Below are 18,878 nucleotides of genomic sequence, written 5' to 3'. Positions count from 1 at the left end.
CATAAGGTCATACAATATTACTGAAGAAGCTCATGATGAGCTCAAGTAACATGACAGCCCTGCATAAATAGACCTCTGATGAAATCATGAACCAAGTTCTGTCTGCTGAAATAAGCTCTTAGCCACGAGTCTCAACTGCAAACAACAGATCTAGCTCACAACTTAGACATAAACCGTACAGCAGTAATTGGGCTACTGGGAGAATGATGTTGATTGGAAAGTCCGCTTAGAGAACCCGAGACGCGAGTCTGTTTCCCATTCTCCCCTCTTCGCGTTTACTAACGTCACTCATTGCTGGCACTGCAATCAAGATAAAGTACTCTACTATTAGCCTTATCTTGGCTGCTATCCTTGCCGTCAATTGATGCCCGCTCTGTCACCCAAGATCTCAGTCACACTGCGCTTTCGACAACAACTACCCCCTCAAGCTATGGCGAGCATCATGCCACTCTATTCACATGTCCTGCTCTCGACTCTATGACTTACTCTCCCTAGACGCGCAGCATTAACTCCAGCACCGATGAACGTGGCAACATGGACGCGATAATGATGGAGTTGCTAGAGACTTTCCATCGCATTAAGTAAATGCTTATTGAAATCCTGGCAGTTTAGGATAAGATATCTGGGATCTTCAGTAATATCGCCAAGTCTGTCAAACCACCATTTCCTGGCTCGGGCATCCTACTCGCTATTTTCGCCATGATTACGATCTTCAAGTCACGCATCAAGAACTGTTTTCACTTCATGGCCAAGCGGTCTGAGATTGCCCTGAGCGAAGCCGAACACCACAGCTCCAGCGCTGGTTTGGTGATCCAGATGCGTTATTTGCACTTGTGGCATGTGGCGGGAGCTCATATGACCACCGACGGCTTAGACGAGGCTTAGGGTCTTAGGCCTAAGATTTGAAGAGGTTTAGGAAACTTTAGGCTGGTTTATTAAATATCCTCTAAATCGAAAAGAATTTAGGGTCTGAGTTTTTCTTGCCCCAGCTGTTCGTAAAGATTAAATTGTCATAATTCGCTCTTGAACAGCGTGAGGATAGTGATGATTGCAGGTACAAGGGCCTCACGATTGAATTGTGGTTCGACAAAGGTTGCAATGTTCTCGAGGGTCCTGGCTATTTTCTCCCAAACTGCCAATACCTGGGCGAGCTGATGAAGGTAAAGGGGTGCTTATCCCGCTCATGTCTTTGCACTAACTAACTTCGCCCATCTCTGGCATTGCTATCATGCCTCAAGCTTCATCCCCCTGGATGTGTGCGCGCGTCCTCACCGAAGAAAAGAATACGACCCTCACCAGTGGGGAGGGCGATATTGTCGCAAAGACGGTCGGAAGGCTTGACGGTGGCGGCTACTTTTACAGCAACCAGCGACCTAAAGGCGAATGGAAATTTACCAAGGTGTTCAACCGCGGAACACTTCTTTAGGATAAGGACAACTTCTGCCCCGGAGATTCTGTAGAGCAGTCAATGCATGTGCACTACTGTGAGGAATCCTACGACTACGGAGCTCCAAGGCGTTTATTTATCGGCTATTCGGCGTACACACTGGAGCCTGTGCTTGAGCATCAATCTCGAAACCTTTTATATCAGTGAGGATATGACCGATGACCATCAGACTGGCCTACAATTTGAGGCAACCACGGAAGGCTTTCTGAAGGGAGAGGAGGTTATTCTCCATCATTCTCTCACAGTCCCTGGAAACATTCGAGCGCTCAAGCTACTTTTGCTCGGGAAAGACTGGGGCAGGGCTTTCCATGGTGGAGATCTGACTGCCGAAGTCGCAAAGGATCTGGCCTACCAGTCCGCTCGGTCGCTCTACCATCGGCGGGCTCCTGTCACCCTTGCTCGCATCCAGCCAGCAACCACTACCCAAGTACCGAACTACAAGAAGTCGGACCTCAAACGATGTGTTATTCCTGACCAGCCTTACGAACCTGAGAACCTTCATCTTCAAGACGTACTTCCTCGTGCTGGGAGTATCTGTTTTGAGCGACCTCAAGGCTTTGTTTACAAAGCGCCTTATATGTCCAATATGCGGTACCCGAAACGTCTCTATCACGATCTTTCCATGTTCGCGGAGGCTCATTCGTACGACAAATTCAATGCCACGGCGATGCTATTCGCTGTCCAACTCTGGTGCGACATTGAAGAACACTCGAACAGCATGCTTGAACAAGAGATCGCAGAGCCACTCCCCTCTGTTTCTCTAGCAGTATTCATCGTCTACTTTGAGAACTGGCTGAAGATTCATGAACATCTTCAGTGTCTCAGCTTCATTCATCCGTTCAGGTTGATTCACCTTTTATACTGGAACGACATTCTCCAACCATTCAATAACAAGGAAGCCTTCTACGTCAAGGAAAATGCGATCGACTCTCAGCGAGTCCAGCAATGCGTACGGAACGCTAAGGCAATGGACCCTAGAATTTCTGTGACAGAACGCGCTGATCTCTATCCCTTCATGATAAGTGGCAGCAAGATGGTATGTCCCAGGACATACCTTTCAAATTCCGTCTAAATGAGACTCGCCAAGCCATGGTTGGCATGCCTGATCTTCGAGTTCTCGGCTCACCATCATATCTTACCACGGACCGCGAAATGATCGAAATCGGCATGCCAGAGCTCATTTCTCGAATCACCTTTCTCCCAGACGCCCCAGACGAACTGGACTTCACCAAGTTTTTCGGCGCCACCGAGGCCGGCTTCATATTGCTGTTCGGAGACAGCTTGAAGTCTGGCACCATCTGGACACACGAGTTTCAATCGTATACACCACTGACAGATCTTCCGATTGAAGCATACGTCTATCCAAACATGAATGACGCCTGGTCCCGACTTCTCGATCGGCGCATGGCTTGGCTTGAGGAGCTTGGTGTACTGGGAAAAGTTCGAGTTCGCACTGGTGACGATGGGTTACCTGGTTATCATGGCATGCCATTGGAGAACGAAAGTCGCAATATCGATGATGCGGCTATGGAGAGGATGGTAGAGCGCGCACTGGAAGATCCCAGGAACAGACCTGAGTGAACGGTTCATGGAAGCTTCACAAAACAAAATCTTTCTTTTGAAGATCAATGAACAGCTGAAATGAATGAGAGTTTATGTCGTGATGCAGCAACAGTGGGGGAGATTGTTACCGGGCGCATGGGATTTTCTTGGTCTTGGGGACATAGCGAGAATATGTGACGGTCGGCGGCGGTAGCGGACATGATCGAAGAGAACCGTGGTTACGCAAAAAGTGGATTTCATCGAGAATAAATACCTTCATGTTGAGTAAGGCTGGCAATCTGGTAGTTATGTACTACAATCTAGCTATCAAAATGGATGAGATGAGATATCACGACTATATCGGAGATAAGATGAACAATGAAAAGTCAATTTACCCTCTATCTTAAATCAGAATATGGAATTATCTCCACATGAGAAAACTCCTCCAATACCATCCTTGTTGTTGGCAAACAGATCCAGCAGCTCAGTGATAGCCGCCCATAATCCTCCCGCATTCATGAAAAGCGTAAGCCCAATCATGACAACATTTCCAACTGTAAGCAGTCCCTTCTGCCAGGTTGAGAAATAAAGACCTTTGTTTAGATGCAGCCAGAAAATCGCCGCAAAGCCATACGTAAACCACGGAATCGTCGTCGCGGCCGTAATCGACAGGATCGAGTCAAAGATAGGAATGACATTTGATATGACAAAGATCAGAACCCAAAATCCAGTCACAGACAAGATCCATGTGACCCAAGACTTGACGCTGTTGTCTGTGACTTGGTGGGTTGCGCGCATTTGGCGCATCGCGGTTACGTAGACGTATTTGCAGCCTGTGTGGCCGATTGACAGGGCTGTTGCTACGACGGCTGGGAGGATGATTCCATAAGCGACTTTGGCGGGAATGGAGGAGGCGGCGGAGAGGACGGGGGATGTGGTGAGATCGCCGGCGAGACAGTACAGGGCAACGGCCATGGCGATGTAGAAGAGGGTGCTGACGATCTCGAGAACAGCGAGGGCGAAACGGAAGTCCTTCGCTGGGTCGCGCATTTCGGCCATATATGAGCTGTCAACTGTTAGTTTGGTCGAATCGACATTAGAGGATTGAACTTACGGGAATGTGAATGTGCCAGCGTACGAGAAAACGACTCTCAAGCACGCATTAAGGCCATCGCGAAACGTAGGGTTTCCAACAACCTTGATCTCCTTATGCCACCCCTCCGGCGCAGTCGCAGGTCCCGAGACAGCCAAGCTGATCAAAACGATCAAACAAGCCGCCACGACACTAACAGCATTAGGAATTCCCGCCTTCGAAACAAACTTCATCGTTCGCGGTATCGACAAAATATAACACGCGATACACGCCACAAGAATCCAGATAACAGTACACGTCGCATGACTACTAAGCGTATTCAGCGCAACGGACAGCGTGACCGTAGCTGAAGCGACGATAAAGACAACTTGGATCATCATGACGAAGCCGGCGAAGGACTCAAACCATGGGCCGCCGACGATGCGGGTCATTTCGACGATGCTGACGACATTGGGGTGCTTGCGGTAGAATTGGAGGAGTTCGTAGGCTGCATACCATGATAGTGCGCCGATGCCGAGGATGGCGATTATGCCGGGGACGATTCCCAGGGTTTTTATCGTTGAGGGGAGGGATAAGATTCCGAGACCAAGTTGGTTTGTGAAGAGGACAAGGACGGTATCCCATCGTCCAAGGGTTCTGTAATTCTTCCCTCCTTGATCAAAGATATTGCCCTTTTCTTCGGTGCCAGCGGGGACAGATTGGAAATCAGCTTCATCTTTTGGTGGTTCTGTGTCTGAGGCGCTGGACTCGGGCGGTTGGGATGTCAGTGGTGAAGGCTCGACGGGCTTTTTTGAGAACTTCATGATGCCCATTGTGAAGTGCTACGGTCCTGCGTAGCAACTGGCTTCCAATTGTGAGGTTGAAGGGGGAGAGTGAATTGGGAAAGGAGGTAGAAGGTGAAAAGGAAAAGTCAATGGAAGGTTCGTGGGCAGACTTGACGTTATTAGCGGCCCGTAGTTCTCCATATTATCACCCTTTTATGTTATACCCCAGGCCGAATGACCTCCGATCGGAGGTTGTGGCGGGAGCTATGATGTACATTTTTGGTGGTTCGATGGGGAAAACGTGCTACGAGGCCCAATTGCAGCTGTAGCATTACAAGACTCAAGAGCATAGCTTGTCGTAGAGACCCCGTGGGGGAAGTGAAGCTGTTCAGTTCATTACGTGATGAGCTCGTCTGTAACACAAGATAGGAAGGTCCCTTGATGAGGGATTGAAGGTAGGTAATCTCAAAGATGCTGAGGTCTTGTAGATACCTCCCTGCCGATTGGTCCTCGGTCACCCCGGCAGATCCGCCGGATGGAGCACCGGAATAGTGGGACCTTTGCCTCCGTCGACATTTCAATTTTGCAGCCGGTGGAGCATTACGTATGTCCGAGTATCCGGCCCTGACTCCGTACGGCATTTATTTCGCTTTATTGCCTCTTCTACCGAGGCCCTTAAAGTTTGAAATTCTTGCAGGTTCTTTTTTTAAGGCTATGTCAGCCTTGATTCAAACTCAGCTCACGCCAGAAACAACATCTGACAGTGGACCCCATTACTCGTGTTTTTGGTATTTCTTTTACGTAGAAAATGGAGTCGAAAAAGCTGGGCATTTACATACGCGAAATCCACATTGTTCCGATCGGAGGTTGACGGTGGAGTTGTGTGACATGATGAAAACTAGGATGGAGAAAGAAAATTCCTTCTATAAAATGTTCTATGCCTACGGGCCGCGTGAAGATCCTTGCGTAACGCGTATGGTTGGTGGATTGAGGTGAGGCGGGTTTATGGTTATTCCTGTAATTTAAATGTCCGAGACCGTTGGAGTTTATGCTGGAGGAGGAAGGTAAGCCGCAAACAGCGATATCCGTGGTCGGCGCCCTTTTGGTGCCAAGCTTGTCAAGTCCGTTGTGAGGCGAGATGGTACGACGTTACCTTGGCGATGTCAGAGATGGTTTCTTGCGCAAAGCATGGAATGTGACTAATCATCATGTAATTCCCAATTGCCATTACTGTACACACGCTCCATTGACGGAGGTTGCACGTTGGCAAAGCTGGAGTGCGAACAGAATTGGATACCTGCAGGGTAGTTTGCGACACTTGAGATTGAGTTCGTTGATCTGATAACCTTATTTCTCATCCTTGTGGCGTTTCATACACTGCAGCAAGGAAATGTCACCCTGCTGCAGCATTCTTGACGATGCAACGTTCTTGCATACGCGAATGGTTATCAGTTTCGGAGGTTTTCATCGTTGATCGTGAGGCCAATGAGGATTGAATCTCTTGACCACAATACAGATAAGCGGCTAAGCATCAACTCAATTGACATTATACTTCATCTCATAGGATATCATTTTGAGCATCGAGTCTTGTTCCGCCATTCATATTGACCCTTTCATCTCCAGTTGATCAATTCGTACAATCAATCTCTTAGATCTCAGCCTAAGCCACATGCCAATTTAGAGCCTCCAACATTCGAGTGCGACAACACAACAGTCCCAAGTTCAATGAAATTGAGCCTCTACAGCTAAAGGTTGCTGCTGTTACGTGTCGCATCAAATATGGTGCTTACTATGACGAGTCTATAATGAGAAGAGCTTCCCCGCAGTGGAATATAAAGAGTCATCACAAGCATAATGAAGAATGTGTTACATCAAGAAGAATTGTTAGTCTCGACATCTACTAAGCTTATACAATATATGTTCCTTCAGGCATTCCTGTTGACTGTCATTGGGTGTCTTGGAAAGCGGCTGCCACTCGTCTTAGCCAAGCGCGAATATCTTCCCGACTCCGTCGATTTCTCACGTCAGCGAATCTCACACTATAAAAAGGTTCTGAGCAGCACACGAAGGCGATAACACTTATGAGCTCTATCCTAAATAGAAAGAATACCTAGGTAGATTTAGGGTTGGTTTAGGATCCCTTATTTTTAGCACCTAAGCCCAGGCTCAGACACATTCTCGTTCACTCATATCAAAATGTCTGAACTTCCAACTTACGCTAAACAACAAGAATGGAGAGACATCCAAGCCTTCCTCCCAGACCGTCTACACTTCACATCCTCACACTCCCCCACCGAAGAAGTATGGCATCACCGCGGCCATGCTCTCCACCTCGACAGATGGCGCAACCCCTCCGCCCGCGTCAGACTAATAATGCATCACGGCATGGGCACAAACGGCCGCATGATGTCAATGCTTCTCGGCGTACCCCTCCACAAAGCAGGTTTCGAACTCGTCGCAATCGACATGCCAGGCTACGGCTGCACGGTTCCGAAAAAGGGACATGTCTGGGATTATGAGGAGTGGGTCAATATCGCGAGTGAGTTCGTTGATTACGAGTATGAGAATGATGAAGGGCCTATTGCACTTTATGGACTAAGTGCTGGGGGTGGCTTGACTTTTCATGTTGCGGGGATGAATGAGCGTGTTAGGGGCATCGTGGGGATGTGTTTTATGGATATGAGGATTCAGCGTGTCGCTGATGCTGCGTGTCGGAATCTCTTTATGAGTCGTGTTGGTGCACCGATGGGGAGGGTAATGCACGCTCTTGGTCTAGGATGGATGTCAATGCCAATGTACATCACCGGCCGAATGTCAACGCTCGTCAACAATCCTCAAGCGTTGGCAGCTTGTATGCGCGATAACAGCTCTGCGAACGCTTGGGTATCGATGAGCTTCTTATCGTCGTTTACGGCGTATAAACCTGCCAAGGAACCGAAAGATTTTGATACGTGTCCGATTTTGTTGACGCAGCCGGCTGAGGATAGGTGGACGCCGCTTTGGGTTTCGGAAGCGTTCTTGAGGGATATTGATAAGGTTGAGATCAAGACTGCTATGTTGGGGGGGCAGGACATTATCCGCTTGAGAATCCGGGATTGGGGCAGATGGTTGAGGCGATTGTTGCGTTTTTGAAGGATATTGAGCAGCAAGCGTGAGGTCTGATACGGTTGAGGTTTCAAGGGAGCTTCAGCTGGAAGTACGAACAGCAGAGGTACTGGAAGATTCTGCTTTGTCTCGTCATTCTATGTTCGTTACAATATTGTACACCCCGGTCCTATCTCGGTAATCATGTCATTGTCACCCGAACTACTATCAAACTCTTCTTCACTTGATAATAGCCACCTCACTTTCCTCTGATTATTCTTATCAATATCTTCAAATCCTCTTCTGACCATCTTGACATCAGAAAAGTAATCCAGACCTGGGAAGTCGCTCTGATACTCCACGAGCAAATCTTTGACTTCCTCGCGCCTGTAATCATCCAGCGCAGCTAATGACAGCGCGAGAGGCGAAGCCACAGCAGAGGCAGCAATCGGCCGATTGTAACTAGCAGCCCGGCCCAGCGCAATACTCTCATCAACATAGCGCTTCGCATCTGCCAAAAGAATAGGGTCCCCATCATAAGACCGGAGAATACGATTCAGAATGGTAGCCATCGTCAGCATTGCAGCGATCGCGGCATGGAAACGTATCCCCATTCTTCTCTGAAGAGACGTTGAGCCCGATACTTTTGCTTTGGCGACTGCTTCTTCAGCTGCTTTGACAAGTCTAGGGTGCTCCGTCTGAATAAGAGCGTATGTGCACTGGATCTGGTAGAGGTATCGATCTGGATCGCGAATGAAGCAGGATATTTCACCCATCGTTCCGATGTTGAGGCTTGCGAAGGATGTTCCGTCACCTGATTTGAGAGGCCGTGCGGCATCGCTGAGGGCGGAGAGAGCTTGCCAGAACCAGGGACCGAGTTGGATGTTGGGGTTTGTGAAACTCTCGAGGACCTGGTGGGTGTGAGGATATGAAGGGGGAATGAGGGGAGAGACTGACCACTATGGAGAAGATGGTATTCATGAAGGGTTTGTCGGAGGAGTTAAATTGGGACTTTGTGACAGCGTTCTGAAGCAAATATGCGAGAACTTCGTGGTGCTTCGAGTTGACACTCCCAACGCCAATACCAGTACCACCATTCCCAAGCCATTCCTATGAACAAGTCAGACTTTGTCTGAAACATAAGATCAGGGTACTCACTTGACAGATCGAAATCAAGTAAATTGAACACATATTATCCGCCGAAAACGCCTTCCCAGGATCCTGCATCGCCTCCCTCAAAGCCCTCAACGCAAAAACATACTTGTCCAACGCATCAACATTTGAAGCACTCCTATCCTTCAACGGCGCAAAACCCGTCACAAACGCCGCAATAGCCGCATCGAGCGGTTTACTCGACCCAACGTGACGCGGCAAGTCGTTGACGAACCATCCGTACGTTGAGATGTCATAGCCTGGGTTGTCGAACTCAAGAATATGCACCAGGTTACCCGCTACTAGCGTCTTTTCATTACTCAGCGCCGAAGATGGTGCAGCTACTGCTTTGCTGTGTTTCTTGGCTGCTTGTGTGTTTTTGGACTTGAAGACGAAGCGCTTTACGCCGATGCCTGTGCATTTGAGTTTCAGGCGTGTGCAGCGTGCACAAGATGGTTTAGCCTGATCGCACTGATTTCATCAGCATTGTCAGATGCATTTGTTGGAATGACGTACCTTTTTCTTTTGTTTCCGGCAGGCGTCGCAGCCTAGAGCTTTGGGAACGCCGGCCATCGCAGGGTTTTACCTCAAATGAACAAGTTTGATGCTTTGTGTAGGTAGGTAGGTACCTTAATTATCCCCGCTTACTCTCGCCAAGCAGCTAAATTGTCTAAGACGCGCGGCTTAATAATGGTTTGTACGGCATGACAATGATGTCTTCCAGCTTCTACGTAGTTCTGTCGCTGAGAATTAACGCTATTGAATACCACGGAAACATACATTTGAATCAAGATGGCAGCGATCTCTAATGAAACAATGAATAAGGTTCTTGTCCCAATCTCTCGTTTCACGAGGCCAAGACTCATCCTAACAAATCATGACGACGAATAAGATGAAGCGCAGCGTATACTGCCCCATACTAACCGCTTTCAGCTTCATAGCGCGCTGATCCCAGTGGCCATCTTATTAAGCTTGAATTAGCCTCTTGATCAAATTCCTTGGCTTAACCACGAGGTTTGCTTTATGTTCTCTCCCTGCATAACTAAAAGTGAAAATGAAAAAAATACCGCGGAGAAAAGCAAAGCCCTCAAGGTTCCCTAATCATAAGATTCTTCGGTACCTCGGCAACTTCCTATTTAGACCTCCTCGTGTTGGTCCTGATCAACCAACAGCTTTAAATGCGGATGATCGGCACTACCATCCAATAGAATCGCCCGAAATCGTCATGAGCACCCCGGCATTTGCACCAAGGTGACGATGGAGGATGGGACACAGCCTCGAAGGATTTCTGTCGCTGTCACATTTCACTAAGAAACCAACGGGATCGTAGTTATGCAGGTGCCTGGTCGTTCAATTCGTCCGGGCAATTTTCACCGTGGGCGCCAAGAATGTTTTTGGCATGCCAAGCTCGCTTGGCTTTTGGGGGGGACGGGGGAGTCTTTAAGGAGGGTTTTGCTGTTCTTTTTGGAACCTTCTCTGTTATTTCTTCTTCTGAAATACTGGTAGACGTTCTTTTGAGGCTTATCCTTGGTACTTGATTTCAGCTGAGGGTGTTAGGTCTTCAGCTTTGCCTTGCCAGCTTGGTCTCCCTATGTTTTGCAGGTGACGCTATTCAGAATGGGCATGACGCCCCTTCACGTCGTTGACCCCGTAGTGGGTTATGCTACAGCGGCTGTTGTTTTCACGACGGTGTCGCAGTATGTTCCCTCAAGACGACTGGAGCTGTGCTCTGAGATTGTCTGTTGGGCTGTTCTTCCTTTTCTTCTCAGATATACTGCTTTCCCGAACACCCGGCCGTCTTCGCCGTTGTTGAATGATCCGCAGAAACAGCGTCATTCATCGTTATCGCAATGGATTGTTGCGTTTGGTATCGTGGCTGCGGCCTTTTACAGAGCCGAGAGTACAACCGTTGGTTTCTATGTAAGTTCAGTACGGGATACTAAATCCGGTGAGGCCATACTGACCGATGAAGCCTCTTTTGACCCCTCTTCTCCTCACAGTACAGACATACTTTCAGCCGAGCATATCATCTGATCCAGTCCCTACCTCACCTCTCATTAGCACCATCAAGGGGACAACACTAGTCGCTGTCCTTTCGGCGTTCTCACTCTCAAACGGAGATCTATTCGGCTCTTTAATATCGATCATATTAGTAGCTGCTCTCGTTATTGTCTACAGCATCTTCAGTCCTGACTTCAAAGTGAAAAGATTGTCACTTTCATCAGTCGACATTGAGATAAATATCAAGGGCATCGCAGGCCGAACAATAGTCCTTCTTCTCATTGCTGCAGCTTTCCAGACTTTGGTCCTCGGACCCCCAAACAGCAATGTCATTCTCGTGCTCTGCGCGGGATTAGTCAAAGCCTTGTCCTGGTTCTTCACCATTCAAGCCGTACGTAGACCGGGACAACAACTTTGCACACAGACACTAACGGACCCAGGCACGACAAACTTCCTGGTGCATTGCTACTACGATAGGAACCTTTGCTCTCGCCTGCGCCAGAAACCCCTTCTCACAAAACTCCCAACTTCAAGCCTTATCTCACGTCGCAGTCTCCACGCTCACCCTCTATCAAACAACTCAACTGCTCCCCAAACAATCCAAAGGAAAATTTCTTCTCTGGTCCTGCTTATCAGCATCTTTCATTCCCTATCTATACAACGAACACATGATCCACCGCGCAACATCCTCCACATTCGCGTCTCCATCTCACCCCGTCAAATTATTAACTCAAGAAGCAGCACCAATCTTCAAGAGGAAACTTCTTAACCAATCACGAACATATCCAGCAGCTGTGAAGGAGTACAAGCACCGATATGGTCTTGATCCACCACCAGGCTATGAAGCTTGGTTCCAATACGCCCTGAAACATAATTCACCCATCATCGATGAGTTTGACACGATTCATAGGGCCATATCGCCATTCCTGAAACTCACTGGAAAAGAGGTTTCTGAGATGATTGATAAGGTATATAAAACGCCACAGAGCGAGGTCTGGCTCTGTGAATTTTCGGGAAAAACTGCTAGGACAAAGTGTCAGCATCCGAATCGTTTTTACGATCGGCATTACAGCTACATCTTTGATAAGTTGTTGTGGAATCTTCCGGGAGTTTTGCCGGATGCCAAGTTTCTCATTAATCATTTTGATGAGCCGAGGGTTATCATACCTCCGGAAGGGGCCGGTATGGACAAAGCTATCCGACTGAATGATGTGTCGATGAAGCCCACTTGGGACGCCTTGACAAAGTCTTGCCCATCGCATAAGACCTATCGGGACGACCAATCTAGTGTCGATACATTCGGCCTCCCTTTTGTCAGAGACCACCTCTCCGAGTCAGATTTGTGTAAACATCCTGAGTACAAAAATATGCACGGCACTTTCATCAGCCCAAAAACCTTTCATCTCATTGAAGGTTTGGCACCAGTATTATCAACAGGTGCATTCTCAACAATGGGCGATATTCTCTTCCCAAGTCCAGCATACGTCGAAGAAGAGTTCCAGTACGACAAGACCCATGATATTCCATGGTCAGAGAAGAAGAACAACTTATACTGGACTGGCTCGACTACAGGAGGTTACGCTCTCGATGATCAGTGGAGGAACCACCAGCGACAGAGATTCGTGACTTTGGCGCAGAACCTTGAGCAGCAAGAACACACATACCTGAGGGAGAAAAACGGCGTGATCAACAGCTTCAAGTCGTGGTTCCTAAACGGACGCTTGTACGACGTCGGCTTCACAAGAATCTTCCAATGCGACCGCAAATTCTGCCGCGATCAAAAAACATTCTTCCCCGTAAAACCATGGGCCGACAAAGACGCAGCATTCCACTCCAAACTCGCCTTCGACCTCGACGGCAACGGCATAAGCGGCCGCTACTACAAGCTCTTATCCTCAAACACACTCCCGCTAAAACAAGCTCTTCTCCGAGAATGGCATGATGAGCGGTTGGCCCCCTGGGTGCACTACATCCCCGTTAGTCAAAGCCTGGAAGAATTACCTGAGCTGGTGAGTTACTTGACTTTGAACGAGGAGGGACAAAGGGTTGCGGAGAAGGTGGCGAGACAGGGGAGGGAGTGGATGGGAAAGGCTGTGAGGGAGGTTGATATGACGATTTATACTTGGAGGTTGTTGTTGGAGCTTGCGAGGCTGCAGGATCCGATGAGGCGAGGGAGAGGCTGATCTCCTTTGTCTCGAGGAGTAAAGAGACTGACGACATTGAATCAGCATATTAGAATAGAAATACCAAACTCACTCAAGTCTTACTGTTGTATATATTAGACTTACCTAAACATCATCGTTATTTGGAGTACAGGTCTCAAGGTTTGTTTTGCCCCCCTTTTTTCATCCTTGCTCCTCAACAGTCGTGTCCTTTGTCATTTGCCGTGGGTCACAGACTCAGTCCTTTGTAATGTCACCCTCTTTAAAAGAGGCATGCGCGGGTAGTCGTTTTCTTTTGGAAGCAGGCGTTGATTCGCTGATTTGTGGAACAAACATCAACCAGTTGATTGACATGATGGATGAGGTCCGCAACTCGATACCTCCGCTTTAGGTGTCAGAAATTGTCATGGGTAGGCCATTTTAGCATAAACTCAGGCATCCTCAGTGTAGTATAGACAATTTATGACCAGTTCTTTATGTTGTAGGATGCAGGCTATAATATGATGTTGTATTGATAAATCAACAATCAGTTAGTAGATATAGTGAGTCAGATCTGCAGGGCTGTACCTCCATCTACGTGCCGACAAGAGCCAAACCATCGTGGGGCTATAGGTATATTATGTGCAGTGAGAATCAGAAAGACATAATTAGAAATATGAAATACTGAACCCGTATGTGAAGTTCATTACTGCTTGTGTAGGGTAACGTGATGTTCCTCACCATGACCATACCTATCAGTAATCGACAATTGGCCAAGCCAGGGGAGCAAAGAAACTCGGGAATATGATACTAAGCGACAGAACTTCTTTGATCACTTTAGGATAAACTTAGGCATCTTTAGTAGAATTTAGGCAAGTTGTGACCAGCTATTCTGTATCTTGAAGGATGGCATCAACTAGGGACCCGCGGACAGGCGAGACCCATGGCTTTCGATTACAAGAATACTTATCTGAGCATGAAAGGTATGGTAAGTTATTAAACGTGTAGATTGGTCCCCAGGCCACCACTCAATGAATTGAACAAGTCTAGCCACACCGTCAAACTAGACATCACCACTTTAGCCCATCATCAAAGCTCTTGTCATCCAGGGGTTTATCCGCTGTCAACGGTAGAACCGGTCGGTGGGCGATTAGCACAGCGCCGGACAAAAATACTAGCAAGATTTGGCATCTTTGACTGACGTGCGTGAACCCTTTTCGCTTGCGCATTGTCGATCATGGCTGCTTTGACCAAATACCGATCTGGTGGCGATTTCGGTGGCCAAGGCTTTTTTTGTTCCGCATTCCACGGGACATCGGCCAACTTCGTCATTTGAGATGGTCGCTGTCATTTGAACGAGATATTGTGGGCTACTCCGTAGTAGCTACCGCGATTCTTCGGTAGTGGCGGTGTTTGGTCAATAGCGCGGAGGACGCCGCGGTCTGGACTGCGAAAAGTGGACGGGGGGATGATATTGCGATGCCGTGTAATTCTACGATATTGTGTTTGTGGGACATCTGATGGGTAGTGAGATCGGGTGATGTGAGAAGTGATAGGGCTGATTAATGTTTGTACCTTGCATAAAGCTATCTCTTGTGATGAATTGTTGCGTATGACAAGACAAACATTTACGCCGTAACCAACTCGACTATACGGATATTTTACGTGCGAATTATCCCGTCGGTATTAAGTAATGCCTTGGAGCAAATGAGCGAGTTTTCTCCGTAAATGAAGCACATCTCTCACTCCGACAAACATAAACAAATAGTAATCGCAATTTCCAACTTCCCTCTTCGGAGCAAGAACTCAGATTCACAATTTACCTTGACTAGCGTGAATGGAAGATTCCGATTGAATAGACCCAATCAACGTAGCTCGATCTTCAGGTACGCGACGCTGCCTAGCCTTCGTCTTCTTTCCCCTGTTTCGTTTTAGCCCAACACCACCAACAACTTTAAGGATCTCGTGTTGTTAATCTTCCAGGCGTAGGCTTACCCTAGACGAATGAGGCGGGTGGAGGATTGAGGGATCCATACGTGAAACTGCGATCGCCCAGTAACGGTCCTGACGAGAGTAGAAGGAAGAGATTTTCTTATTAGGCGTTTTGGATTGAGATGTTGTCGTCGCATCATGAGATGGTAATTAATTGACCGTTTCACGCCTGATTGTGGATTTACGACCCAAGCACTCGGGTGCCAGTGACATTGACCGACTAACCCCTAGCGGAATTACCCCGAAGCACAATAGCGCCGTCCGAAACGAAGCGGTAATTTGCATCTCCATATCCCTCAAGCCAATTGCGTTGCGTGTCTGTTACGCGACGTCTTTTTTACTCCCCAATTAATTGCCTCGGACTGATTTTGGCATTGTCCCGAGTCTCTCCTCTCTGTGCATTGGTGTCCCGGTCTGTTGGGACTAGACGGGGTCTGTGGCTGGCTGGTAGTGAGCTTTAGTGCAGAGACTACTGGGTCAAGAGTCAAGTAAGTGCACGCGGGGATAAAAAAAAATAAATAAATCAACGGCGTGCAAAGAAGGGCCAGATCTAGAGAGCATCGTGGCGTCATGTCCGAGCACTGCTTTCGGCACTGACCATTGCGGGAGAGAACTGCCCGCGAGTGTGCCGTGCCACTTCTTCACTGTTGGTGTCAGTGACTCTTGGGTTTGTGTGTTGGTGAGGAACAAGACGTCTAGATAATTCTGATTGCAGCGCTAATAACAACAGAGTTCCATTGACAATACCCTTCTGTTCAATAACGACGCAAGCCACTTTGTCGCCTCTAAATTACACAGCTGTGAAAAACGAAAAGCCATTTCCAGTGCGGGCAGATGAACAGCCCCCCTGTAGGTACAGAAACGCCACGAAAACACTTGGAGATGGATGGGTGCTCAGATACGGGAGGCTCTACGCGGCCGATGCGCACTGATACTAACAATTTGGTGGTGGCCAACAAAAACTACTCGCCAGGCAGATAAGGTAGGTGTGCATGCACAATGCGGACAATAGAAATCGAGCACAGTTTATCTCATTGTGTGAGATTGCCTTTCCGTCCCGGGCCGTCGTCTATCGGACATCCAATGTTACATCGCCCTTTTTTTTCGTTTGTTTGTCTTCTTTACGTGTGAGACGTCAGAATACGGGATGTGACATGTTCAATCAATTGTGTGCTTCCCTTGCTTCCTGTGGAGTTAAACGGGGTTTTGGTATTGTTCGATTGGATGACTTTTGCGGGCGGGATTGGTGGTGTCTGGCGTCATTCCAGCTGCGAGGGCATTTACGAGGCATGCAAGTCTCGGGCGTAAAAACGTGACGCCCGAAGAGACAAAAAAGCAAAGAGTCTCAGTTACGCATGCGCAACGGTCGCATAATGGTACGATATATCGTTACCTTGTCTTTTGTATAAAAGAAAAAAAGAAAAAAAACTCCCTTACATTGAATCCTTCGCGATACTTGCAGTGAAGAGGAGGTTGAAGCAGCAACAGCACTGCAACAGGTGGAGGTCTAAGCAGGGAGATCACCAAAATACTACAGATCAGATCTGGAATGACAAACAAACAAGAACCAATAATTGTATCGATCTGATTCCCGCCAAAACTTAACTCAACTTTAACAGCACCAGGAACCTGGAATGCGGCACAGCCGCGCGTAAAGCTTAAGATGCATCTCGAGTGCCGTTTGCGAAAAAGAGCATCAGAGCGTATTTGACTTCAAGAGTTAGTTTGCCCACTTGGCCTCAACGCCTCCAAAGATTAAATAAAAAAAGTGGTGCAGCAAACGGGGACGGGTCCCGGCTCGTTGGGACTGGAAATTGATTCATCGCATTTAAATTGACTTGCATATTATGGAGAAGAAGAAGAAGAAGAAGAAGAAGAAAAAAAAAGCAATATGAATGATGCCATGCATGGATTCATCATAGGGCTACAGGTTCGTTTACGACACGTCTCCTCTCAGTGGTTCACGTCAAAAAAAAGCAAGCGACCTGCATCACAAGGGATGAAAAAAACACAAATCAAGGTTCGTCCGTCCTCTCTTAGGTAGCGGCCCCTTTCTTTCTTCTAGCGGAGCGCTAGCCCATGTCTTGATCCGGATCAGAGTTGTGAGATGATGGAGGGAGACATACTTCGGGGCTTGTCTCGTTACGAGTCTAGACTTTGCCAAACACACTCGGGTACAGGTTTCCCCCCCCTGCCTTACCTTACGCACTTCTTCTCCACGTGGCATTCAGATTGGGAACTTGTTTATACAGTATCTTGCAGTGTTTATCGCCTGTATCTTGAGCTGGGCTGAGCTCGTGATGGGGACCCTGTATATATTGGTCAGAGGTATAATAAGCAGGGATGGCTGCTTAATGGCATGCATGTTTTATACCGTACGACGTTGTAAATTGTCATTCATGCGGTATTGACGTGGCTGGAGGTGGCATTTGCTTGATCATCCAGTCACTTCTCTTATTCGGTTATCTCACGATCCATTCATATCTTGCAATGGTAGGCAAGGTAATCGTCTGGTGGAGAGATGGCCAGGGGTCCGAGACATCAGCGCACTCGACAAGTAGGGAGCACTCTTCGCATCGTATCGTGAGTCAAATGCAAGGGAAGAGCCAAGAAATGCATACATAAACGAACACTTTCCTTTCTTTTTTTCTGAACCATTTCTCTTCCTTCGTTTTCTCTCGATTGAAGTCATGTCAAACAATATCTGAAATCCATGTCCCTGTTCCGCGTTTGGCGTCAGGAACGCTCTCTGTATTCCCGTGCTCTCTCTCTCAGCTCTAGCGCCAGAGTCTGTCGCCATGAGGCTGCCTGGGCTTACAGCGGGTTGACTTTTTATTCCAGTGCTCGCAAGCTAAGCTCCCCCCATTGAGCAGATCTTTCCTATAAAGCAAACCCTTGCGTTTAGAAATGTTTCAGGCGAAGGAGAGAGAAAAAAAAAAAGAGTCACGACCCTGACAGCGATGACCAAGAGAAATATCCATTTTCTGCAGGTTCTCATTTTGTTACCTACCCATGGCATCTCACAGGGTTTCTTTGCCTTGCTTAATCCCGACTCGAACTTCTTGTGATCGTGATGGGCCCCCTTGTGCTTTTCACGCTACTGTATGCTAGCTGTAGGCACTAACAATAGATCTGGACACAGTGTAGCTTCGGCCAGAGCAACACCAGCTGAATTGATGGTGTTGCACTGTGAAGTGCGGGACACAGACCCTGTGAAATTTGCTGACGATTGGGGATAAGCCCAGGATGAAGATGTCCCCTGCACCCCTGTAAAGCTTAATGTGAGCAGGCCCTGCCTCTCGGGTGACGATGTGATTTGTCCCCGGGCTGTGCCTCTGTTACTCTACAGCACTTGAGCACCTAAACTAAACTAAACTAAACATCTGGGTGACCATTTCTTCAGTGCTGAGATTTGAGTGTGCTCAGTTATCGTGGTTGCATGCGCTTCGTCCGAGCGTACATGTCTTTATTGCCCGCACTACATAGACTTTGGTTTCACGTTTGCGATCTATCCTATCCTCTGCATCTATCTCTCCCGACCGCCTTTTTTATTATTCCCAGTCGGATCGTTATCTTTCCTTGCAGCTCATGCCTTGAATTGGAATATCGTACTTGGCCCAGGCGGGTAATACACCCGTTCCCCGTTCCCCGTTTCCTTAACG

At 47.9% G+C, this 18,878-nt stretch overlaps 4 protein-coding genes across 4 annotated transcripts; 2 read left to right on the top strand and 2 right to left on the bottom strand.

Annotated features, from left to right (window-relative positions):
* Nucleotides 1-1,598: 1,598 nt before the first annotated feature.
* On the top strand, nt 1,599-3,028 carry J7337_001803 (uncharacterized protein; the record flags this gene model as incomplete). Its single annotated transcript, XM_044819536.1, is given in 2 exon segments — nt 1,599-2,483; nt 2,495-3,028. 2 exon segments carry the CDS (start codon nt 1,599-1,601, stop codon nt 3,026-3,028), a joined length of 1,419 nt encoding a protein of 472 aa, XP_044687238.1.
* A 369-nt stretch (nt 3,029-3,397) lies between these two features.
* J7337_001802 (uncharacterized protein) lies at nt 3,398-4,894 on the bottom strand (the record flags this gene model as incomplete). The annotated part of the gene is made up of 2 exons (XM_044819535.1): nt 3,398-4,055; nt 4,104-4,894. The coding sequence occupies 2 exons, from the start codon at nt 4,892-4,894 to the stop codon at nt 3,398-3,400; spliced, it is 1,449 nt and encodes a 482-aa protein (XP_044687237.1).
* A 3,203-nt stretch (nt 4,895-8,097) lies between these two features.
* Nucleotides 8,098-9,655, bottom strand: J7337_001801 (uncharacterized protein; the record flags this gene model as incomplete). The annotated part of the gene is made up of 4 exons (XM_044819534.1): nt 8,098-8,841; nt 8,888-9,040; nt 9,089-9,553; nt 9,599-9,655. 4 exons carry the CDS (start codon nt 9,653-9,655, stop codon nt 8,098-8,100), a joined length of 1,419 nt encoding a protein of 472 aa, XP_044687236.1.
* Nucleotides 9,656-11,048: 1,393 nt separating this feature from the next.
* On the top strand, nt 11,049-13,636 carry J7337_001800 (uncharacterized protein; the record flags this gene model as incomplete). The annotated part of the gene is made up of 4 exons (XM_044819533.1): nt 11,049-11,474; nt 11,524-12,051; nt 12,172-13,092; nt 13,589-13,636. The coding sequence occupies 4 exons, from the start codon at nt 11,049-11,051 to the stop codon at nt 13,634-13,636; spliced, it is 1,923 nt and encodes a 640-aa protein (XP_044687235.1).
* Nucleotides 13,637-18,878: the final 5,242 nt, after the last annotated feature.

Source organism: Fusarium musae, chromosome 1 (assembly GCF_019915245.1).
Source record: "Fusarium musae strain F31 chromosome 1, whole genome shotgun sequence".
Lineage (NCBI taxonomy): Eukaryota > Fungi > Ascomycota > Sordariomycetes > Hypocreales > Nectriaceae > Fusarium > Fusarium musae.
This window is presented reverse-complemented; position numbering and strand designations above follow the sequence as displayed.